The sequence below is a fragment of the Harpia harpyja genome, chromosome 2, assembly GCF_026419915.1.
Source record: "Harpia harpyja isolate bHarHar1 chromosome 2, bHarHar1 primary haplotype, whole genome shotgun sequence".
NCBI lineage: Eukaryota > Metazoa > Chordata > Aves > Accipitriformes > Accipitridae > Harpia > Harpia harpyja.
The window spans coordinates 1,285,107-1,310,653 of record NC_068941.1 but is presented as its reverse complement, the minus strand read 5'-3'; the positions used below and the strand labels follow the sequence as shown (position 1 = coordinate 1,310,653).

The 25,547-nt window shown below is 48.7% G+C and overlaps 2 protein-coding genes across 4 annotated transcripts in view; both read left to right on the top strand.

Annotated features, from left to right (window-relative positions):
* The window catches only part of EPGN (epithelial mitogen), a 43,650-nt gene extending 21,867 nt beyond the window's left edge, over positions 1 to 21,783 (top strand). Inside the window, exons 6-7 of one of the 3 annotated variants that reach the window (XR_008238810.1) lie at positions 337 to 1,323; positions 10,277 to 10,319. The gene's annotated coding sequence lies outside the window, so the exon portion shown is untranslated. Of the gene's footprint in view, positions 1 to 336; positions 1,324 to 10,276; positions 10,320 to 21,769 lie in introns of those variants that run through there. The other 2 variants (XR_008238811.1, XR_008238813.1) reach the window with 2 other exon arrangements.
* Positions 11,692 to 21,537, top strand: EREG (epiregulin). The gene is made up of 5 exons (XM_052811841.1): positions 11,692 to 12,007; positions 18,718 to 18,801; positions 19,255 to 19,378; positions 19,962 to 20,108; positions 21,127 to 21,537. The coding sequence occupies exons 1-5, from the start codon at positions 11,962 to 11,964 to the stop codon at positions 21,185 to 21,187; spliced, it is 462 nt and encodes a 153-aa protein (XP_052667801.1). The 5' UTR covers positions 11,692 to 11,961; the 3' UTR covers positions 21,188 to 21,537.
* Positions 21,784 to 25,547: the final 3,764 nt, after the last annotated feature.

Genomic DNA, 25,547 nt, shown 5'->3' with positions numbered 1-25,547 from the left:
CCTGTTATTTCAGAAGCTGGTTCTCGAACATGGGTCTGTCTCAAACCGTAGACCTTATAAATCTCCTGTCTCTTTTGTAAAGCAACAAGCTACCTGAGTACAAGACAGGAGCTAAAAGTTTGTTTGGCCTGTGCTAAGGATGAGGAAGCAGAAAAGGGAAAAAAGCATGGGTTGATTCTCTGAGACCACCATGCACAGGATCTGACATGTCCAAACTTGCAGAGTGAATAGGGCCAAGGGACAAAGTGGTTCTCACATTTGAATATAATGAGCTGACAGTTTTGCCACTCTTAAATCTCTCTCCTTGGTCAGCTTTAAATTTGCATTCTCCTGCAGCATGGGTCGAGGCTGTAGCATCAGGAAAAGGAGTCTGGGAGGCAGCCATTGCTACTGCGGCTCACCATCCACGGAGGAAGCGACCTGTGAGAAGGTCAGCAGTCTGGATTACGGGAGACGCAGGTAAAAGTGACTGCCTCCACACGTGCATTCGGTAAGTTGCAGACACCGTGCGTGCCTCGGTGCTACCTTCAGAGAAGTATCAAAATAGCTACAGGGATGCCACGGGGCTGAAAGTATTACAGACTGCAAAAGTAGTTCGTAGTTGCTGGGTGGTGGTAAACCAATACTTAGTCCTTAAGTAACACTTTGCATCTGTAAATCGAAAACCGGTCTCGCCCTCAGCATGCACTGTGGAGGAAGCAGGCAGCATTTCAGCAGCCAGCTGAAATTATATGGAGACTCCCTGGCCTGTCACACTGCGGAGAAAGTGAAGGCTTCTCTGTCTCTTTTGCTTTTGCTACTTGCCTGCTTCAGCCCTGCCATTCATGAACAACCAAGGGGAGTTTCGGGTGTTACTAATTTTAATAAAGTGGTTTTAGGAATGTTTTGCTTCTCTGGAGCTTTCATAACATATACTAATAGAGGCTTTTGGCAAGACCAGTAAAGCAAATTGCTCCCACCCTCTCTTAGCATGTGGTAAGCAGTGTCTATCCCAGCAGCCACGTGACTGAAAGTCTGAATGCAGCGCAGCACATGGTAAACTGGGAATGCCCTTGTGAAACACCCAGGCCTCTGTGTCCAGCACAGAAATGCCAGCCTCTGCCCTCCCATGGTCACTTTGCCCGTGACCTCTGCCAACTCGTGCAGTTCTCTGGAGCAGTTTATTTTTGAGCTGATGGGGAATGTTCTGTCATTGGGGTTGCACATCCTTGCACCATGGTTGTGTCTAAGCCTTAATTTCCTTTGCTTTTGAGGGCTTGCATCAGACTTTCAGGCACTATTGAACAGACATTTGTGTTTATCTGCCTACCTGGTAAGGGAAAGGTAAGCAATTTTTATGCTTTAAATGCCTCTCATATCTCCCCAAGGGCATTTAGTTATCTCATTCCTTAGCTGTAGATACACTTGTAGTGGGTGTAAGTTAGTTTCCTCCTGCTTTATCTGCAAAGCAATCTGAAGCCCAGCTGAGTTCATAGTGCAATACACAGTGATTTACCTTAGAACAAGTAGCGTCAGGACTTCACACCACTGCCTTTTCCTCGTTGTTCTAAATTAAAGAAAAAGTTTATGATCATTTCGTTTACAGTGAACACGTTTTTCAGATGCGGTTTTCTGTGTTCAGGTGGTGCTAATGATGGGTTAGAGGTGAGAAAAACAGGCCCAACGTTTCCCACTTGTGGTGGCAGCAGGAATGACACCAGAGTGGTCTGTGCCCCCGCATCGGTACAGCCAGGGCAGCTTTTGGCAGCCAGAGCAAAGGCTGCTCTCTCAGAGGCTCAGAGTACGTCAGGAGCGGTCTCTCCTGCCTTCCCGTTCCTTTCACCCGAGTGACTGGCATAGGAGGAAAGGAGAAGAAAATGGGGTCCTGTCGAAGAAGGTTTTGGTGTCACCGGCCTCATGAGGTTATTCTGGGAACCAGGCTGAAATGAGACATGTTCTAGTTTTTTCTTGCTTTTGACACAGCATATGACTCATGTCCTTTTTACCAAAGTCTGGGGGAAGTGTGTGTTCAGGGAGGAGGAGATGCAGAATGGGAAGGTCAAGAAAGCTTATCTCAGTCTCCCTGGAGTTTTATGTGGGATGAACAAGACTTGCAAGTCCAGTGCCTTTTTCTGATACATACTGAGAACTATTGGGAAGAAAAATCTTTGCAAGAGCACTGGGTGCCAGGGTGTATTTTGTGCCAGGCAATCTTGGTTTTATGCACTGCTGTTCTGCCCAGTTGCTGTTCAGGATTGTCATCAGACAAAGCAGCAAATGAGGGTGATGGCTGTAGGGGATTGGAACTGGCGGATGGGAGGGGATGGAAATGTGCTGGCGACAGAGAAGACGTGGCTGGGAGATGAGCTATGCAGCATCCAGCTGGGAGCAAGGGGAAGAGAAAGACTGGGTTTTAGAGTGGGCCCAGCTTGGAGCCAATGAGGATTGCTACACGCCGCACATGCCGCTAGAGAAATGGGACTGCTTTGCGAAAGGAGAGTCCGCGAGGCTGGGGAATACGATACAGCCACAATTCAGGGGCAGAGACGTAGCTGTCACGGCCCTTCTGAAGAGGTCAGGGTAGTAAGCTGTGCCCTCTTTGCCTTCAGAACTATCTTCAGCGAGGACAGTAAGCTGGACTGGCTCGGACAGACAGCTTTTACTGCAGTGTGCAGCTTGACCGAGTATCTCTGTGCAGGAGATAGCATTTTGGATGGGAGGCTGTATGTGTTTTCCGGTCAGGGGTGCAACAGAGATAGGGATGTGGGAGCTGGTGGAAAACAGCTTGACTCGGAGAAACATTAAAGTCCATGGAGACGGTGTTAGGATCTTTATAATGTGCAGACCCCAGGGGTTTGGTAAGAAATAGCTCTTAACTTCAAATGGCGATAGGTAGCTGAGACTAGATCTCTTTCAGATGCAACACGTTTGGAGACAGCAACAATACACATTCTTATGAGGACTCCCGCCCCTGCCCAAATAGTAGTTAAGGTTGGGTCAACTGTTATTTCTTGAATGCTTTACTGGCATCTGACCTCATGCTAGCACAGTTGTAGCCTGAAGTTACAGTTCTTTAAGGCACTTGTTTTGGAGCTGAGGACGTACGGTCAGAGTATTTTGCATCACTGCGCTCCCAGTAGTGGGTTATTCACATGTGGATTAGGGGTGACACAACTTGGTGCTTCTAGTTCTTCTATACCAACGGTTCTTACTGTTGTTCCTCTGTTAGCTTCCAAGCTGGAGCTTCCCTCTGCGTGAAGGCAATTCCTCCATCCCCCAAAGCTAGCTACCTAGTCAGTTAAATACGTGCAAACTGGGGCAGGCGTGCATTGCTTGTAATCCATTTATTTACTTTATACAGTATTCAGCTTAGAAGGAACTTTCAGCCTCTCTCTAACTCTGCTGAGAGGATATGTCCTGAGTTGGACTGCTAAAACATGAGAGATGAGTGTTAGGACTTCCTTTTGAAAGGTGTTTTTAGATTTACTACAGAAAATTTGCAGGATTATGGACAGGTATCTAATTATTGACCATCAAAACACCCTATTTTGCAACAACAAAGGAATTCCCAAGAAAATTTTAGACTTTTCTGTGTGCATGTGTCTGTGTATACACATGTGTCACCGTCTTCATTCAGCTGGAGTGAAAGTTTATCAAGGGGGGAAAAAACCCCTACCTCTAGGTAAGATGTAGCAACAATAATTCACTGCAGTGTAATTCCCTTGCTTTCTCTACCTGCATGAGAACTACACGGCCTAAGCCTATGGGAAGCGATGACAACAATAATGTATTATTTCTTTGATTTATAGTTCCCCCAGCAAATGCTCTAAAGACCTACCAACTCCACAGACAATTTGTAGAAGCCGTGAAGTAGAAGCATTGGTACCTACAATTAGAGGCAATTGTTGTGGTCAGTAACAGTTGTGCAATGTTACGGGTGAAGTTTTAGTAGAGAGAGACTTATTGCAGATGGGCATATTATCAAACTGGTCTATTGTGAGCTTGCAAGTATAGCTGAGGGATTTCCAACAGGATATTTACAAATTGTTAATATCCTGTTTATGAAAACCATGTAAACAATTGAAGGCCATTGCCCAAAGGCTCCAACGTTATTTGGACCTACGTAAAAGACAGTTCCAACATTTGCAATGCAGTCGGCAACTCTGATGATATGCGACATGGTAATCGGAGTTGCCCCAATGTAATCAAATGCATGCAGCAGTGTGCAGTGCCTTGCGTAAGAAAGCTCTAGGAGAGAGGGGAAAGAGACTTGCATAGAGACCTCTTTTTTTAGTTTAGTTAACCTGTGCGCCCTTTAAAGTGGTTGATTTGGAAAGATGGGTAATTAGCTTTGTGTACAGCAGCCCTTCCTGGAAATCTCTCTCCTGGTTCACAAAGGGGAATGTTACAAGAACAAAACAGGGGGAAGGGTTGAGAAGCCGGGATGGAGACAAAAGAGCGGGGCCACGTTTTGCACGGGCTCTCACGTCTGGCATGTTTCACCTAAGACAGGCCATCTCCTGTGCTAACTTAATGGTCTTTGTTTTGGTTGATGTCAGGCTGCTTGTGTGCTTGGTTTGGGCAGGGTAGATTAATCTGGGTGTGGAGCTGGAGCGTGTGTTATGTACGAAGGGGTGACCTCTGCTGTAGGTATGCTGCAAGTCAGTGGCCAAAAGTGTCTCATCCTGAGCATCTGATGTGCAGCCTCTTTTTGGACTCTGACAAAAAAGTAGTTTTCAGGGATGCCTGTTTTCGTCAAAAGTCCTGGAGAGGGACTGTTGTTATTGAGGAGTTTAACTAGATTCAGAGACCTAAGTTGGGTTGGGCAGCTTTGGCTAACTGACCCTTATCCATAGCCCTGTTTTTCACGTATGAAGGACAAAGACCCCGGCTGCAGGAGCATCGATCGAGAACTGCCAGCCCTAGCTTAGTGCTGTTCTTAATTTAATAACTGACACCAGTCTAATTAAACCCAGCCCTGGCCTTTATCCTGTCCCACTTGATTTACGTGCATGCGCTCCGAGTGTCATAAAGGAAATCTCCTGCATCTCTTAAATAGCAAGCTGCAGGAACGAGGACGAGGGGGTGGATGTGTCGATACCACGCAAAGGAGTTATCCTTGGAAGTGTCACAGTCAGCTGACCGGCTGCTGACACCTCTGCCCCAGGACACCCAGTTGCAGATTCCTCTCCTCGTCCCACCTCCCATGCGCGCAGCAGGTGACCAGCACCCTCCCTACCCATGGGCGGAGAGGTAGGGAAGAGTTCCCGGGCAGACTTGGCCTGAGGGGTACACCTATGCCTTTGCCACCCCTTGGCCCTTGGGCAAACCCACAGCTCCTTGCTGAGAGAGCGGAGAAACATGCAGGATCTGAACACGTTTTGTTTTGCTTTGTAGTCAGGGAGGAATCTAGGCTGCAGGCCCAAGATGGCTTGGGGAACAACCAGCTCTGACCAGAAAACTGGGGTCTGTCTCCTTTCCTGGTGGCTGATAGCAGCCAGACTGCAGATGTGGGAGGAGGAATCAATGTTGCAGGCACATGGTTTCCACCTGTGCTGGAGCTATCTCTGCCCTTCTCAGACCCACAGAGGCCTACAGTCTTTCCCTGGGGCTCCCTGTGGGTACCCAGTCTGCGGCTAAGCGGGCTAATTTCTTCAGTCTGTGACCTAGAAACAGTGTCTAGGGAGGCTTGGATACCTGAGGTGATGTTCAGACCATGGATGGGAGGAGAAGGTGACTAGAAGATGATTTCACATAGTCTTGGTCATTCCCAAACCAAACCCCAGAGGTTTCCGCATACCATGTGACTCACGGTTGGCTCTCAGGAGTTGGTGGTACTAAATTCACTGAAGATCAAAGAATATGGAGTTTTATAGCAGGTTGGGCCCAGACAGGGAAAACACAAAATGGGAACATCTTGTTGAGTGTTGCGACCCCGAAGTATTCCTGGTCTAGCTGCATCTCAGCAGACAGAGAGCGTGACAGGAACGGACTGGCTCTGAGCTGATGCGAGCCGGACGGAGTGCCGTGGCTTATTTTTGCTCGAGTTGTAGGGGAGCTTCATTGCGGACCACAGTGTCCTAGTTTGAAATACGACTGTAGCGATGAATTGGGCACCTGTGTTTATAAGTTCCCTGGGGCACGATGTCTCATCACCTCTGCATGACAACAGCCAGCACAATAAAGGCCTGATCCTGACAGCCTTTTTTTTGGTCACTTCAGTAATAGTAATGATTAACAGTAATTATCAGAACAGTAATGGGAGTGTCCCATAATGCTAGTGGACGGGGGAATTCCACTAAGTGCATCTGCTCCCATGCCTAGCGCTAGTTACCAGGCCAAATAAATACACTGTGGACCCGTGCCTCTTTCCTAGATTTGGTTTCTGGAACATGTGCTGGCTAAGCTGGTTTCAGATGAATTGCTGTTTACTCTATCATCCCTAATGACACATTCCTAGTGTCGAGGGTGCCCCAGCTCCCCGTGCGTATGGCTGGCGTGCAGGTGACAGTCACCGCTGAGTTGCAGCCAAAATGTGGAGCCTGTGGATGGCTGAAGTCCCGGTGGCAGTGCCGGGCCTGGAGTACAGGGCGAGTCACAGCTCGGTGCTGCTGCTTCCAATTCAGCAGGCCAAGCACAGGAGCCTGAGGCTGGGAAATAGCCTGCAAGTCAGCCTTTCCTCTGCTCTTGCCCTGCTTTTATCCCCTCACCCCCTGCAGCAGTGAAAGGGGCGAAATACGCTTGAGGCAGAGGGCTCTGCTGAACATGTGTGTGCATCACGTATTGTTTAGGCTTTAGCGCAGTCCTTAGAGGCTGGCCCTGCTCCAGCCCAAGGCAGGTCTTTCCTTCCCTCTGACAGTGGCACGTGTATACAGAGTGTCTTCCTCCTGTTCTCCCTATGCTAGCACCAGCTGTCCAGGTGGATGATGTAGGAGAGGGATGGAAGATAGCGGTGGAGAGCCGATAGCTGGGACTGACTGCCGTGGTGAAGGGCTGACAGGAGCCGGTGAGTGCCTGCTGAGTCACAGCAGTCCCCACAGTGGTGGTTCTTGCTGTCATTTCACTGTCCTGAGATGCATGTTGCTCTCAGGACGGAGCTGTCGGGCCACATGGTCAGCCACCAGGAACACGCTTTCACATAACGATTTCAATTATATTGGCCACTGGTCAGGGCTCTAAATGCTGCACCCGTGTGTTCGCATGGTGAACCGTCAGAGAGGGCAGTCTTCGTATTTGCGTGTGTTCTTTCTCTCAGTGGTTTACTCTCATCTTCCTGGAGAATGAAAAATACTATTGAAGAGATGAAGTTACGAACTCAAAAGAGGTGCTGATGGACAGAACAGCACACAAGACTGATGGGTAAGGGGCTGGCGTTCTCCCAGCTTGCTTGCAACCTGCTACATGCTGTGTGGAAAACCACTTTTCTTCCACCTTGTTCCTTCTCATATTCTTAACGAATCAGTTGGAGCAAGGAGAAACAATTACTAGATATTATGGGCAGTGATATGGGAGGGACTTGGTTTGATAACACCCTTTACGAGGGTACAAATAAAATGCTTGCACAGGTTTGTTTAGCATCAAGTAAAGGCAGAAGCCAAGAAAAGACTCCACAAATGAAAAAAGTTACAAACCCCTTGGAGGCTAAGAAATCACTTAGCATGGAGCAGTGAGCTGTAATTAGGAAAGGGAAAACACCAGCTGAGCATTATGAAGCTCTTCCTGCCAGTGAGATGTGTTGAGCCATTCAGGAGTTGCCCAGGGGAGAGTAATGGAAATGTCATACAAGCCAGAAGAATGAAGCTTTAAAAACTGCCCTGTAGGGAGCAATCCAGCATGAACTGGCAGATGTGTCCGCCTTTTCATCTCCATCTTCTGAGACATGTTGAGATGGATGGGAATTAGCTGTTAGGGCTTTTTTTCTGTCTTTTTTGAATTGCTAGTTAATGCTGACCCAAGAAGTTGGCTAAGAAATCAGTGAATTTGGGGATTGTTTTTTTTTTTTAAAACAGCAAAACATCTGTGTTGTCCAGTACCTTTGACCTCACCCTGCATTTACAGGAAGAGGCATCAGCCACTTTCAGCCTTGGGGGCAGCGTTTTGAACTCTAATAGTTTATACGAGAGCCTGGTTGTTTAAGAACATTTGACCTAATTAATCCCTTACATACATGGCAGATTTGAAACTGACCTTTATGTGGAGTAAGTTTGGCTCGAGGTTTTTCCTTACTCCATTTCCTCCAGACTATCTCATCTATGTATCCCAGTTAAATATATTCCCTTCTTAGGGCATTTGTGCTCACATGCGAGACCCATGCTTTTTACCACTTATTATTCTCATACTTAATATCTTCTGTAGTTCAAATGAAAATGCTGTCAAGTGAGCTGCACTCCAATTAGCCTTCTGGTCTTTTGAGAGAATTTCTTGAGAATGTCTCATGCTGTGCAATGAAAGCTTGCTGTAGATAAAAATTTGTCTTACTCGCATACTGACATATGCACTCATGCTGTTTTCAAAAATGCTGGCTGATTTTTCCCAAGAATTTATGAAAATGCTGCCTTTTGTTACTTTATGCGTGTGTGTAACAGTGCCAAGTGCTTCAGTGCAAGACTAGGAATGATTTTCTTCCGGTTTCAAAAATGCTTTGTCACAAAGAAACGTTGATTTTGCAAATAGGTCTTATTCTCGACAGACGAAACCAATGCAGATCCATCCCCATGATGGCAATACATAAAACTGGATGCACGTCCTACAGAAAGGAGCTAAAGTAAGTAGTAGAGTCACTTGTATGCTTTTAGTTATGTAAAAACACATACGTAAAGTGACAGTTCATTGCTGTGAACGCATGTGTATTTACGGCAAACCACCATGAGGAAAAGTATTTTCAAGCACAGACAAATGTACGTTTAACCTGTATTTTTTCCTCTCTAAGTTGAAGAGGGTATGTCGTTCATAGAATATCTTTTGTGTCATCAGTGATAGCTAAACTAGTAGACAAAGCTCAACCCATACCCTTGAAATAATCACTGCTATGAATCTGTTGCTCTGTCCAAAAAAAAAAGAAGAGATATGAATACTTGCGTCATTGAAAGAGGATTAAGCACATCATGGACTTGAGTTGAGCCTATGTACTATGTAAAGAGGTTTTCTTTAAAGATGGCTATTAAGCCATTGCAAGGTAGCAAAAGCAAGTAGGTCTTTTGAACAAGTTCTTAAGGTATTTCCTCGTATACTTGTTACGCTTTGTAAAGAAGAAAATTCTGAAATGTCAAAGCATTCTGGGGGCTACTCGCTGGTCTGATGCCAAGTGGCATAAATCCATCATTGACTTGACTTGGGCGTGCCAGTTCACCCCAGCTGAAATTGAGGCCACTAGCTGAAATGCACCCGTGATGCTCCGTTGCCCAATCAGTGCTACCTCTCAGCATTGTACAGACATGTCACTCTGTACTCAGATCTGTGGGATGCAATGAATCTGCCTTACAATGAACCTGTCGGTGCAGGAGGCACTACTCAGTGTGAATAGCCTCTTTGAAAATTGGCTCTTAAGGTATGTATCAACTTTATTCAACCAGGCAGCCTCCACGTGGAGGAGAGGATGGTGAAAGCCGCAAGCGGGGATGCCAGATGCGGAACCACATACCGTGAGACAAAGAACATTACAGAAAGATGAAACAAAGATGCGTGTATGATACTTGTTTTCCATATATTCAAATCTGAAAGAGGAAATTCCAATTAATTGCTCCAATTGTGTCAGCGTTACTTGGTATCTGGATACTGGTACAAGACTATAATTAAATGCTGTCTTTCAGAGGATAAATCATGCAGGAATTTAAGGGTGAAATTAATTATAAAGTCGAAGTTCTACAGTGATGCTGCTTTTTAAGGCATCTGTATGCCCACACACAGATAGGCTTTGCTAATCATTGCAATTCCTTCCTTTACTCATTACGAGCCCTGAAAGAGCAGGCAGTAAAATTCTTAGTAAGGGGGATCAGCCCCAATTAAAGCAGCAATGAAAACAGTCATGCGGCATCAAAAAAAGCTATCATCTGCTAATCTTAAAAGTGGTATACTGATTGTATGGGGGTAAACCGTGACCCTAATGTTAGGGGGGGCGAAAGGAGACTAGAAAAAGATTCTGGCTATATCATGCCCACTTAGTTGTGGAGGATGAACTTCTAAATGCTACTTTAATGCTGATCTTTATTACATTTATCTTGCCAACTCTCATACCATTTGGATAATTAATAAATGGCGCTGACAAAAAATTCTGTAGTAACACCTTTTTTCATTTCAGCATCTCTGTGCTTCTGTAGACCTAAGAAAACTCTCCCAACATAAGGAGGACTATGATTTGTAAGTACCAGATCTATTCCAGCTCCCTGAATTAATGTGTTTATTACTTATAATTGCAATCCGAACGTGGTGATGTAGTATATCGTGTTCTGCAGTATCTTCTACAATTAACTGTCTTGTATCGATAACGGCTTATAAAATGGAGAAACTATTGGTACTTGAGTCATCAGCTATTAAACTGCACCTCACTGTCAATACTCAAATTCCTTACGCTATGAGATAGGCTTATCAGTTCTGCAATAAATGGGGTATCACCTTGCCTTTTTTGACGATGGAAAGCGGTAAGGCAGAGGAAGAAGGTTTTTGCTTTAAAAGGAAAAGAAATAGCCACCATTGCTGGGCAACTTGTTTAGATAAAACACCCTTTGTATTTCAGGCAAATGTGTACAGTAAGGATTTGGGGGTGGGGTGTCCCTCGGCTACGCGATGATGGGATCTAAGTGCCGAATGAGGCCTTGACTACCCTAGCGACAGAGCGCGTGGGCTTTGACAAGATGCTTGAAAGGAATTTTTTTTAAAAAGTAGCCATACCGAGTTGACTGCTGTCTAAGTAACTGAAAGATCTGTTGCTACCGGGAGCTGCCCATGCTTCCGGGCTGTGACGGGGCCCCAGGGCTGGAGGGGCAATGCGGCGTACGCACCCACTGACCTTGGGACCATCGCGGCCGGTCCAGGTGCCGGATGAGGTGCTGGCTGGCATTCCTGCGGCCTGTGCTGTAACTTAATAGAGCATTTCTGCCCCCAGCGCCGAGGCTCCCCGGCAGCAGCACGTGCGTGCCGAGGGTCACTTCAGAAAGGCCAGGAGATGGGAGATCAGGGAAGGCAGCAAGCTTCTGGCTGCCCGCCCCGAGGTGTTCTCCAGACCTTGGTTCGTGGGCAGGCGGCATTCGTGGCAGCGCAGTGGCCCAGTGGTCCCTTGCGCGCGGGCAGAGCCCACCCGGGCAGCGCTCGGCTCTGGCTCCACGCTGCAACCGGCACGGTCTCCCACCGTTACGCCTGGCAGTGACAAATTTAGGGTAAGCAAGCAAGCAAGCAGAAGGCAGCGGCACCGAGGCTGTGCGGTCAGCCATGGGCATCCATTGCCTCAGGAAGTCCCGGGCATCAGTGCCTTGGCCGGCTTGCTCGGAGGGGACGGGTGATTTTATGACCCCACGTACAATTTGCGGTAATGCTTGCTAAAATAAGGAGAACCCAACGTAGCCAGACAGCAGCCGGAGGGGTCTCCCCTCGCCCCGCCGAAGCGCTGGGGCAGCCGGGCCGGGGTGCAGCCTCCTGCCCGCCGTCGGGGCATCGCCCCCGGGCGCAGGGGCCCGGGGGGGGGACGGACGGGGGGAAGGAGGGAGGGCGCCCGCCCGCCCCTGCCCGCCGGAGGCGGCGCGGCCCGGCCCGGCCCGCGGGGGGCGGCGGGGCAGGAAGCGAGGAGGCCGGGGCCGGGCACCTGCCCGGAGCCGAGCCGGGGTTTCATCACCGGCGAGCGGCGCCCCGCCTCTCCCGCCGGCCCATAAAGGTCCGGGGCGGCGCGGCCGGCACCCACAGCGCTCCCGCCGCTCCGCCGCAGCCGCCCGCCTCCCTCCTCTTGCTCCCTCTCTTCTTCTTCCTCCTCTTCTCCACGGGGACGCGAGGGCGATGGACGCCGGCTGTCTGCGGGGCCGCAGCCTGCTGCTCTTCCTCGGTGAGTGCCGTCGTCGTGTCCCCCCTCCGCGGGTCGGGGGGGGGGGGGCCGTGGCGAGCCGCTGCGTCCCGCTCCGGGGGGCAGCCGGCTCCTCTGCCCCCCACCCCGGGGCAGGGGCTGGCGGGGGATCGGGCGCTGCCGGGTGGTGGGGCTGGGGCGTTCCGTAGCTGCTGGAAAATCTCTGGCAAAACGTAAAGCTCAGCTTGCCTTCGGGTGAAGCCGGTGCGTTTCTCCTCCGAGATGAAGTCACGGGCAGGGATGGGTGTACCTGGGCGGCTGTATGAGCTGGGGAGCGGAGCGCACGGGTCTCGCTCCGTGGCGTGCTGTGGTGGGACGTTTTGCTGCTTGGGCGATGCCCAGGCGTGCCCTCTGATGGAGCGGTGGTGAATGTTCGTTCCCCTTCTCCCCAACTCTGCTCGCAGCACAGTCTGCTCAAGGCAGTGCAGTCTGTTCTCTTCCACCTTGTCCTGTCTTGCCTGTGGTCTGGTCCTGCTGCCTTCACCCAGGCCGTGCTCTGGGTGAGCTCAGCAGGTGAATCCCCACGGCAGCAGAGACTTCCTTATGGTAACAAAACAAGTTGTGGCCTCCCTCTGCTTGACACTTGTCCATCTCCTCATTGGCAGCGTGTTACTCTGGAGTATGCATGACATAAGCTACCTGAAAGTCCAAAGTGAACACGTGTATCCTTAGAGCATCTAGAGTCCTGGAGCCTGGGTGTGCTGTGAACCAACAACTGATCCTTGCCACACACCTCCGCTGGGCTCTGGCAGTGACTGCTGAGAGCTGACCTTGCGAGGTGACTCGAACTGTGTGGGCAGCAAATGTTTGAGGCAGGACCGAGACCTGGCGTCCTCACACGCTGCTTTAATGGCAAAGCATATTCTCACACTCATGATGTTGGGCTCAGGGTCACAGTCGACAGGGAAGCTTAGTTCCCAAGACTTCTCTTTGGGAGCAGGTGTTCCCTCATCTGCTAAGCCCACTGCAGCATGAGTTTCTGTCTTTCATCTTGGCCAGGTATTTCCATAATAGCTTATGGATCAGCTGCTGCACAGCATCTTACTTGCCAGGACAGTGGGCTAAAGATCTTGTCGTCTGTGACTCAGCTATGCTTTGCACAAAACTGGCTGGGAACTGCACAAAACTGGGAAGGAACTGGTAGGTTTTTATGGATTCGTATATGGATTTATTTATTTCTGGGGCAGGCACAAAATCTAATACTAAGGGATAGATTAGTCATAGCTAGATGGCATCATAAGGAGTTGTAGGAGCACTTTGCTGCCTTTCCCTCCCAGGTCTGTAGTGTAAGCAGAAGTCGGTGCCACCGGCAGAAGCTGGGAAGACTGTCTGTAGCTGGCGTTACGTCAGACTTTAAGAGGTTCTCTGCTGAATGGCTGAAGCCTAACTGAAGTGACAGTCATTGCCAGCTTCATATCCTGGCTATCGTGGGCTTGGTGACTGTGCAGCAGAAAGGCAGTGGTGGGAGAGAGCCGTCGCTCACCCCTGAGGAGCCACGGTGCTATGCCAGCCACATGGTGATGTGGCGGTGATGGAGCCAAGCCCAGGCCCTGCTTTTTCCTGCACTTGTCCCCTTGCAGTTACTGTAATGCCCACTCAGTGGGGAAGGCAGGCTTTGGATCTCCAGATTCACTGGATAGCTTCAGGAGCTGGTGACCGTATGTTTTCCTGCGTCACATTTGTCTGGCCATCAGCAAGAGGGCTGAGCATAAAGGTTGTTGGGTCTGGAGATGTGGAGATTGTCAGTGGCTGATGTGTCTGGCTGGAAGCAGTAATGGATTTCCGCTTCTTTTGTGGTGTAGGGACCTCTGCCCCCATGCATGTCATGGAATGCAGAGGGGCCCAGGCACAGGGGTAGCACGTGAGTAAGTTCGCCGGTGTGTAGGTCTCCACAGGGGTGGAAGCAGTACTGGGATGACTGGGTGCACATAATACGTAATTATCTGCATTATCTCTGCTTAAGGGTAAGTCCTGGCACAATGTTGAAGATGATCACGTGGGCCTGTAGCAATTTTGGAGCGATAGTCTTCCCGTAGAGGCTAGTGTTTCCAGGGGTGCCTTAGAGCTGCTCTGGCCTGGCCCCGGGCATCCGTGACTTTGAGTCGGCAGTTCCGAAGCCATGGGTACAAAACGTGAGATGGGGGAGCCTGGACGCTACTTCCCAGAAACATGTATAGATACTTCTGTCCAGTTGCTGTAAGAGTAGTTTATTTGAGCGTATCTCTCAGTACCATCGCATCTGGTGCCTCCATTTAGACAATAGGCCAAACACACATAGACTGCAGGGGGACGAGGGGTGGAAAGGGCTGATACCGTCTCCTTTCACATGGGTGAGAAGAGCAACCCATACATCCTGTATGTCGTTATTTCAGGAAGAAGAGTGTCGGGCACCTGCCTCAATGGGCATAGTCAGGCAACTAGGCACCGTGTACATCCTACCCAAAACATGAAGAAGCAGCCAGATGATGTATCCTGAGTGCAAGAATGGGGAGGTGTGCTCTGTCTGAGGTGGTTAAAATTATCTCAAATGACCGTTTCCACTGTCCCAGGAAAAAATACTTAGCCTACATAGGTAACCTGAACTCTAGAGATGCTGTGAGTGATGTGAGCAAGGCGTATAGTTGCACAGCCAAATCTTGAATAAGAGTAAGCTGTTTGCAAGGCTTTCATGGCTAACTCTACATTTCTGTGATCCTCATCTAAAACACAACCACGCACCTAACCTTTGTGGCCAGAGGTGTGTGCTTTGTCTGAGGTGGCCTGCAAACTTCTGTGGCTAGCTAGGGAGACTAGCAGCAGAGAAATGCGGAGGGCAATGCACCAGAGTTAAACGGTGGTAGTAACGGTGTTCACAAAGCCAGTAGGACAGACTGGCTAACTTCCGTGTTTCCTGCTTAGTCTGTACAAAGAAGGTCTTAGTCAGGCATGGTCTGGGTGTCCAAGATCAGGTAACGGGGATCCACCTTGATCTGTCTCTAGAGTTAAAAATAGGCTGAGATCCTCCAGGTGTGTGTCACCTGGACACTTCTGTGCTTGGCATTGCTTTGAAAGTGCGACCTATGTGAAAAGTGTAGGCACTGCCACTGTGGCAGAGATGCCACATGTGAAGTAGCATCATGGGGTCTTCTTCAGATGAACTAGTACAAGACTAGTGATCTGGGTGACAGGCCAAGCCAACTCAAGTGATGATGGACCTTTCCGAAACCTTTCAATTCCCCTTTAAAATGGGTGTAAATCTTGCAAAGAGACTAGTTCTCAGTTATGTGCATCCTTCTTCCTTAGCAGTTGTCCTGTAACTGTAAACTATAGCTGGCTTTCAGTGGATGAACTGATAATTAGCCCTTGCATGTCATCTCTGATGAAGGCTGCAGGAAGCAAAGGCAGCCAGTCTCTGTCCCTCATTTTACTTTCATCCTTTGTGGAAGGACGACTAAACAGCAGCATTATTCCTGTTCCGGTAATAGCCACTGCTGTCAGCGTTAACCTGACAGCAACTCCCGCAGTACTGGACGGTGTTGCGCGTGTATGCTAGTGCTGTAGCAGTAAGCGTAGCACTCACATTCTTGCGAGGCACACGTGAATATCCACCATCTCATTACTGTTATCTTGTACCCTGTAGAGTATTTGCTTAGTGAAAGGCAAAGGAATAAAAATATAACTACCTCTTCCAGGTCCTGTGTTTAGTATACCTCATCTGATAATTATTCTGGGAAAGGCTCTCCTTTGCTGTTGCAGTGTGTGGATCCCTTATCCTCTTGCAGGATCCCCCTCCCACTGATGTCAGAGGAGAAGTATGCGCATGGGGGAAAGGGCAAAATATAACAGTGTGGAGCAGGAAGAACTTTGCCCAAATGCAGAAAATACTGCTGGGTGTCAGCAAATATCCACGCCTGTGCTCCAGCCTTTCCGGCCTGTGTGTCTGCAGTCAGGCGGAGGAGGCTATTGGTTGTTGCACATGGCTGGAATGGGGCAAGCCTTTGTTCGGTGTGGTAGGAGGAGGTTATTTTTAATTTGTCCCTCACAGGTGTCTGACTTCTGGCCTTTCCTCTAGCTGGAAAGCGGTGCCTCCTTCTCGAGCAAAGAGAAGAGCTGATCAGTCTCTTCCATGTACCTAGGTTTGAGTTTCTCAGATGCAAAAGCCAGCTTCTGGTAACTCTCGAACAGGGAACTTCAGATTAAAAAGCAACTGCTCAAATTATGCTCGGATCAAGGAAGTATGCAAGCTGAAACATATGTAGGCTAAAAGAGATCATCAGCTGGCTTAATCCGTCTACTTAACTAAGTACAATAGAAGTGGATACATCAGGTACCTGTAGCATATTTTGCCTTGACTTATGTTCATTATTATCGTGTGGCCCGGAGACCAAATCTTGCCGTAGCGCGTCACATGGAGTTGATAGCAGCAGTACGTGGGGAACAGGAGGGAGACTCAGGTCACTAACTCTCATTAGTCTCAGGATTTCAGCATCGCTACTTGGAATGACATGGTATATACTCAGTGGGACAGAGCTGCCCTGTGCCGCAGCTGCTCCCTGCCGAGGGAGCAGCTTAGTCCATGGAGCACTTCTAAAATGTCCGTCTAGGTCCTGGGAAGAAGGACTGACTCGGTAAATCTTCTTTTCCCAGCATCATTTGGGACACCGGGTCCCTGGTTGAAGTTCAAAGCCCGCCGTTCTGGCAGTAACTGAGCTGTCACTGTCAGCTGATGGCCTCATCCTTCAAACACTTTAACTGTCTGTTGTGGCGACTCAAATTGGCCTCACAGAAGTGTTCAACTGCTGCTCCTGATGAAATCTATAGTGAGCATAGTGCTGTTTAAAAAAAAAAAAAAAAAAAAATCCCACCCTGAAAGTAAACTTGCTGGTGCTGCCCCATTGGAGTGAAAGGCAGGTCCTGCTGAGTCATGCTAGCAGGCGCAGATGTCTCCAGCTTAGTCTCCTGTACAAGTCAAGATGCTGGCATCATTGGTCTCTTACCGTGGCTCTCACTTTGGTAGACCTAGTCTTTGTCCTCTTTTCTAAAGCTTGGTGGCAACCTGGCTTATTAGCTTTGCAAGCAGTGTGGTGGAGAGGAAGGTGAGGAGAAGGAATGGTGTTTTTTAAAGAAGCACAAACACACATGCAAAAACCTCCTGTCCCTCCAAGATGGATGTTCCTGCTGTTCTTGTATCTAGCTGGAATAAAGCTTAAAGGAAGTCTACTGATCACCCAGAAATAGATGAGCTGCAGGAAATCCATCAATCACTACTAGATTTAACTCTGAGATGTAATGAAACTTTCTATTAACTGGAGTTGAATTAGAGTGATCAAGAAATTATGAAGGCACACTCCCTCCATTAGACATGCATGACCTGACAAGTTAATAGAGGCAAACAGCCCAAAGACACAAATTACAGACTTCTGTGGAATGGGGCTGATGACTAAGCAGTTCATGAGCAGGTTAGTTTGTGACCACAGCAGGAGTGTTAGCCAAGTGGATTTCATGGCCAGCTGGGGCAAATATTGACTGTTCCTCATGGGCTAGCCATGAAGCTACAAGGACTTGTGTTGGCCTTCAAATCCTGTTTGGAAATGTTCATTTAACTAGTAGAGTACCTGAAAGCTGTGCCTGTGCAGCAACGTACAGCCCAAAAGACGTCAGAATGCTTTATACACTGAATCTCTGAGAGAAGGGAAGGAGGGAGGGCCTTTGCCCCCCAAGGAAGTGCAGCCACGGCTCCAGTACCCAGACTCCTCAGCCTGTGTGGTGCAGTCTCCTATTATGTCTGGTGCCCACATCAAACCTGCAGAGCTGTAGTTTTCTTTAGTGTGGATAGTGAAGGAAGGACAGAAATGTACCCGTTTTCTTCTGGGGTTCTGCTGAGATAAGTTAACGCTGGCCCAGGATCTGTAAAGTGGTCAGTAACCTCTCCAACCGAGTGACTGGATGAAGGGGGTTTGGTATCTTGTGTTAGCTGTCTTTCCAAGTGGTCTTTTAACTGAAAAACTCCAACATGAGAGTGTTTATTAGTGCAGGAACTGTCCAGCTTTTCAGGCTGGTTACAGCAAGTACAGGACTGAGGAAGCTCTTTGCTGATAAAGAGCAGCTTTCTCGTTAAGCCTACCTTGAGCGGTATGTGGTCTCGGAAGCCAGTGGTGGGGCGCTGAGCCTGGCTCAGCGCTGACCTGGTGTGCTGAGTCACCAGCTGCGCTGACTTGCTGAGTCCTAGGAAGTTCTCTCCCTGTGGACCCTTGTGACTCAAGGACATCTTGATTTTGATCACCAAAAGAACTCCTCCTGCGATGAATGCTGGATTGTCATGCCTAATTGTGGAGCCTTGGCTGCGTCCCTTGCACAGGTGCCATACCAGACTAGTCAGAAAGCTAACATAATCAGCGATGGCCTAATTTCTGCCTCTCCTGTGTAATCTCTCCAAGCCTGTTCCTGCCCAGTTTCACTCAGAGTGTGGGTGAGGGGTGGTCACAGACAGTGAGTTTCTGTTTGAAATCTGTTCTACATTTGTATTCCAGAGATGTTTCTCGGGGCTGCCTTATATAATATAGACAGCAGATCTCTCAGACCTATATTTTTTCATCTTACTACTAAGATAAAATACTTCCGTTCTTGTATTAACTTCATGAGTACTCCAGCTGAAATACTTAACTGTACTTGAAAAGCATCTAGTTTTGACTCTTCTTTTTATTCTCTTATAGGTTACCTATTGCAAGGAGTCCTGGGCACAACAGTGATCCCATTATGTGGGCCTGGTGAAATGGAGAACTGCACAACAGCACTAAGTAAGTGTACTGCACAGCTCTCTTGTCATTTAAAAAGTCTTTGGTTCCCATCTTCCTTGCGCTGGTGGACTCACTGAGGTGCCCTTGGAAATAATTTTTCTGTTGAGCAACATGGCCAACGTCCTGCAAAGTGCTCAGTGTTGTTGAACACGAAGCATTTTTTAGCCTGCATTTCCTTGAATATTGCTTCTTCAGCGGAAGAGCTTTGTCTGAGGTGAGAACTCTGCTGTAAAAGCAGAAATAGCTTGTGTGGAACTCCTGAAGGAAAAGCCAATATAACTCTGGCCTAGGAGAATGCTCTCCCTGTTCAGAATGCTCGCCTGCTTTAATGCCTACTGCACTGGAGGTCCCTTGGTAGTGAGACTGTTAGTCGTACTTGTAAAGCTTGTACACTGCTTGGGAAATAGAAAGGGGAAATAAGACTGATGAGATGCTAACAAAATCTCCTTGCAGTCCAGACAGAGAACAGTCCACGTGTGGCTCAAGTTGGGATAACTAGATGCAAGCCTGAAATGAAGGACTACTGCTTCCACGGACAGTGCGTGTACATAGTGGACTTGGATGAGCACTATTGCAGGTATGGACAGGGCGCAATGCGTCCTGCAGACCTCCCTGAGGTGGGCTTTGAGATGAACTGTATGTGGCCTTTGACCTCGCTGCTGTTGACACTTAGCTGGAACACCAATCCAGCAAAGTATTTAAATGTTCACAAGAACTTAAAGAGGAGCAGTGTACCTGTAATACACCTCAGCTGTATTTAAGCAAGGGTTAAGCACGTGTGCTGGCTCCAGTGAAACCTGAGTGAGAGTCTTAAACACCTGAAATTAGTCACCAACCCAACTTAAACTTGGAACGCTCATTCCGATGTGCTTCCCTGTTCATCTGTATTTACAGTAGTGTGAGATCCAGACCTCAGGCAAAGTAGCAAAGTCTCCCCTTTGATTCAGCCTACAAAATAATGACCCTCTATGCATTTTTAAGGGTATTCCTCCTTTACCTGAAGAATTTGCAACCATTTCTAGGACCACATGGGCTCGAGTTATATCAGTTCAAATAGCTTGTCCCTGAGGAAACAGCAGGCCAGCAGCATAGCATGCTTTGTGGACTGCTAAAGTGTAACCCCACAGTGACGTCTCTAATTCTGTGTCTCTTATCCTCAGGTGTGACGTAGGCTTCTCTGGCGTCCGATGTGTGCATTCAGAACTTGTCAGACAACCCCTCAGTAAGGAGTATGTGGCACTGACAGTTATCATAGTTCTACTTTTCCTCACTGCCGTCTCTATTGCAAGCTACTACATCTGCAGAAGGTAAGAAGGATTTTCTTCGAGGGTCAGGAAAGGGAGTCAGCTGTATGTGTAGTAAGATGTCTGCTGAGTATCTCCAGATAGACTGGGATACCTACACTCACTTGACTGCATGGACATAGTTTGATATACAGATCTGCTAGCCTGCATTTAGTGAAGTGTTCAAAAAAGGAAGCATGCTGACTGCGTAGCATAACGCAAATTGCACGCTACGCAACAGCACCCTCATATGCCTTTTAACCCTGACGGAGGACTGTATAGGTTGGTTAAAGTCCGTCTTAGGGGTTCCGTTGAGGTCAAGGAGAGAGCAGACAGGGAATAGGAAAATTCTAGTTCCTTTTCTCGGTAATGCCATTGCGCCAGTCATCAGAAACCAGAGAGCAACTGGATTAATACTAGCTAATTTGTTTATCTGCGTGTTACTGTGGTGACTGTGATATCACGAGCATTGCCTTATCCGCTTTACCATGGAGGACAGTAGTCTTCTCCATTAACAGACCCACAAGCAGCAGGAGTCGTTCTTCAGGCTAATAACTAATCCTAAGCAGCTGTCAGAGAGCCTAGAAGGTGGCACAACCCCCAGAGGGAGAGCTCACCTTCACAGATCTGACAGCTAGATGGTAACCACTGTAATTGCTCTTCCCTACCTGGAGACTCGATGGTGCATCATCTCAAACAGAAGATGGCCTAGTTGGTTAGAGTACTCAGCCCTGTGGCAGGGAAGGATCCAGCAGGATTTCTCAAAGACAAACCTAGTACCAGCAGCAAGACTTTAATGCAGATGTGAAATCTTCAGTGAAGAGTTGAGAAATGAGAGTCTGCATGCAAGTTCTCTCAGACCTGGAAATGAGCAGAGACAGAGCCTAGCTGCTAGAGGTTTAAAACAAACGTGAGGAGGTCATACAGCATTTTTTTTTTTTTTTTTTTTTTTACTTCCTTCACCCCCCCTCCCTTCAGTCCCCCAAAAGCCATTTGGAACAACTGGCTTTCCAGAACTCACACTTCTCTTTTCTGCTTCCAGGTACCGAAGCAAGAAGAGACAAACGAACGCCAGCGAATACAAGGAAGTTGGTGCCTTGTAGAAGAAACGGTGGCTTCCTACACCGTTCCCTTCATCTGCATGGACTCAGTGGCTTTCCATCTATTTAAATGTTATTTTTGTTAACAATATTTACAATATTTATATCCTTTTAAAAATTTCAATTGTTTGGTGATCCAATCAGTATAGGTCAAGCATTTTATTTTCAGTGTTTTATTTTTTTATTAAATAATATTTCCTAGTGAGAACCCCACCTAAGTGGTTCTGTGGGATAGAGATATATTTTTATAAAAACTCATCTTCTTACTCTGAAGAGTAATTTTATATTTATTCTTGTGAATATGCTTAAAACAATTCTACTCCTTGAAATAAAAGTTCTAGACAAAGTCAAAATGTCTGTGTGGTTTGATTGAAGTGAAACTTGGCATGGCTTGGCTGAGCAGAATGTTTGAAGCCCCAGCAGTTATTTTTGGAGAGAGAAACCATAGTATCGCTAATAATATGTATCAGTGCACCTTAGTTCCAATGAACGTAGCTATTAGCTGGCGTAATTGGGGGACAACTTAAAGGAAAAAGGAGCGCAGCTCCTAGCACAGCCTATCCAACATGTACTGCATGACAGCAGCATGGATCTCGGCTCATCCGTACCTTCAGGGAAGTTGTGGTGGGTATGTTTTGGATTGCAGCAGGGAGGCAGCAGCACAAGTCGATCGGTCTCTGCAGCTGAACGCCGTAACATATGGCAGCTCAGGGTATGAGTGTAGCTACAGGAAGAAGGCTCCCTCAGAAACCAGTACCGGGACTCGAGTCCTCCCCATTGTGTTTCTGCCATAGTGTCTTTCATACAGCTGGGAGCAGGGGAAGGAGAGGTTTTCAGTTTGGGCTTAATGTAGATACCTCGTTGGTCTAAAATAACGATAGAATAGTCCACTGGGTTTAGCTGCACCCTGAGCGTGGCTCCCGGTGAACAGGAGGGATTCTTGCAGTATCTGAATCATCCCTGTTAATCCCATCACTTCTCACACTTTCACAAGATGTGAAAAAAGAAAAAGCAGAACCTTTGCATCATTCCCGGCCTTTGCCAGAGGTCCACGCGAGCTGCGTCGGCCTGCGTTGCTTGGTGCTTATGGGTGTGAGACCTCTGATCTCTTGATCTGTGCAATGGGGTCTTTGTAAGGAAGAGTGATGTGACCTGAGAAATCACAAAGCGAGAGTGCTATTTCAGAAGCTCTCAGTCAGCCAGAGGCCCTTGTGGAGGCATAAACTGGCTCTTTCCCTCTCTTCTTAAACTGCCTTCCTGTATTAGATGCCCGTGAGATCAAGCAAATGAAAGGGGGGGATCTTATTCTCAAAAGTGGCTTTCCTTGCTTTTCTGCTGTGTGTTGTCCCGTAAGAAATTTCAGCTGAGCTTGTAGGTAGCAGGACTTTAAATCTGTCTTGCATCATCCTGTTGAGTAAAGCCTGTCTGTGATATGCCATGAGAGGGAACATGTGAGCTCGTCCACACAACGCACAGCAATCCGGCAGAAGGAGGCCGGCTGCGGCAAGTCGTTCGGCCAGCAGCGGTCTTTGGGAATGTAGCTGTCGGAGTGTGTCTGGAGAACAGGGGGGCTGTGAATGGGACCTGAGGAGGGTCCCTGTAGTGGGGGCTGGGAGGCAAGGTGGGAAAGGCTTGCTGGAGTGCTCTGGCCTCACCGTGTGGCCTGTACCCCTTCCTTTGGAAAAGATGAGTCTCGTGAAATGATAGCTCTGCTTCTTTCCCAGCTTGATACTTGCTTCCTGGCTTGGACTTACTTTCTCTGCTATCTTTCCTCTGACAAGCACCAGCCACTGCAAAGGTGTGTTAAGGCGGACCTGGGGTGTGATGAAACAGCTCTGCCCAGAATCTGCCAGCTTTCATTGCACTTCCCTCCCCAGTGGGGAGTGCACGAGGTGATGAGGAGGAGGGATGTCTACTTAGCAAAACAAAGGTGTGATCCGAGCAGACCGACATTACACATGATAGATTGCTCCAGCAGCGCACAGCAGCAGAGCCCAGGTGCTCCAGGCTGCTGCCTGTGAGCTCTGGTTGCAAGGCTTCGGCCTGGAATTGAGTTTCTTTCTGTGCTGCTCACTCCGCTGCGTTCACTACAGACCTTCTAGCACACACTGCTTTCGTGGTTTCTCTGGCAGGTACACCACCAGCTTCCCAACGCTGCAGCCGCAGTGTCGTTTCTGCCTGCCGCAGGCCTGCAGGTAAATGAAGGGCAGTCAGGACCCAGGCCTGCTCAGCCAAAGTAGGCGATGCTTTGCTCATCGCCACTTCTCAGGAGGAAAGCTTGACCAAGTGACATGGATCAAAGACAAGAACATCTTCCAGATCAAGTAAGGCAACGCAGAGGTAGAAGGGACGCCCTTTGCATAGGTCCTCATGGCTGCAGGCAAGCTGGATCTTGCTCTTCGACTTGAGGTCTATCGCAGAACAGCCTGTGTTGATCTGACCGTGGGATATCTTGCCCATCTTTTTCAAACACTGGGTTATCCTGTAGCGTTTATGCACAAGGTGCTGGGTCTGTGCAGGTAGCCCGTGGCTACCTTCTGCCATCTTCTGAGATAACTTAAGCGCATGTTTTTGGCAGTGCTACAGATCAGTCCTTAGTCAGTCCTCGGTGCGGGTCAGTCAATGTTTAAGGTGGGTCTGGTCGGTACAAATTTTTCCCTGGTCCGCCTGGTCTTTCGTGTTTCCCGTCAGCATCAAGTTAGGAGGAGATCATTGGTCATTCCCGGTTAACTGGGTTAACCCTGTGTCACAGGGCCCTTATTAGCTGCTCTTCAGTTTTTCGCTTCCTCTCTCCTCCTGTAATCCTGTTGTCACACAGGAACCTGTTCTGCCGGGTAACTGGTGACAGCTAATGGCAACTCCAGCCACAGCCTCGTTAGTGCAGCCTTTCCCAGTGGGAAGATGGGGCAAAAATCAATTCTTGGAGCCTCCTTCCATTCTTGCTGTGATCCAGTTAGGATACGTGGTGACGCATCTTTTTTCCCCCCTCAGGCTTCCCTGCCTGTCCGTGAACTGCTCTGGCTGGTCCCTGTTCGTTCACCAGAAACTTTTCCTGGACGCCCCGGAGAGACTCAGCCCAGAGGCACGCACAGCCCGGCCGAGCTTTTGCTCCGACTCGCAGACACTGCCCTTTCCGCTCCTCCGCTCCGCTTGGCAGGAGCATCACAAAAGGGGACTCGGTCCTCTCACCCCACCTTTTGTTAATGACGACCCCGTGTATTTGAGGTTCCATTACTAGAGCTCCAGTGGCCGAAAAGCTTCAGACTCTACCCCTGCCTGGCTTGCTGCTAGCCCCTCTGCACCTGAGCAGCCACAGTTGTTTAAGACGCATCTTGCCGCTGCAGCACTTGGGTCCATATGCCCATTGCTGCACTTGCAGAAGTTTTAAACTGCAGTAGCAGCAACAGCCTGGGGTTCATCATGCCTTTTGCTATTTGGGTCAGGCAAATCTAAGGGGAATAGTCCGCTTTCAGGCCTGTGCAGGATTTGTTTGGTTTTCTTCTATCTGTCTTAACATTTTGGCTGACTGTCTTCATTTGGCTTGGGCTTTCTCCACCTATCCTGTTGCTCATCTTACTCCCAGCCCATAACAGCCCTTCCAGACCCTGTGTTTTTCTCACTCCTGCACATGATTGAGCAACTGAAAAGCTTGGGGCCACATACCAGCCTGCCACCTCAACAGCTTGTGCCGGCTGGACGTAGATTGCCAGTCCGGCAACCACGCAGCTGGGTCCTGATGACACACCCCAAATGATTTGTCTCGGAGAGTGAACCTCCCTCATTCTTTCCATGGTTTCTGCTGGCACCACCTCCATCCTTCTGGTGCAGCTCTTCCTCACCCGCACCGCCCACCGTCAGAGTCACCTTTGGCTGCAACTCTTTTTCCGCTGGCGAGAGCGCCTGCGGTGTGCCTCCCAGGTTGCCCTGCCTAAGCCTTCCTTACTGAACAGCTTTGCCTCCTGCACAAGCGTTACAGGCTCCTGCCAGGGCAGTTCTCCCATGCCCGTGTCAGACTGCGTCACGGCACAGTAGGTGCGTGAAACGGGGGGGGACAGGCGCTAAAGACTGGTACTGGAGAGACCCACCTGATAACGCAGCCATCTACGTGTCCTCAGGGCCACCAACGTATCGCCGTGCAGTTTTTCCGCCTGGGATGCTTTTGCTGGCAGCTCTCTGGAGGACTGGGCAGCCACAGCTCCCGTCAGCTGCAGTGGTGCTCCATTTGACATCTCCCTATCATTTTAAAACTTACCCCATCCCAGACCTGCCCCGTCGGTAACCCTGCTGTGGAGTTCTTGCCCACACATCTGTATATTTTATCCGAAACCCATTCCAGCCTCTTGGGATTCAGGCAAAGGACAAC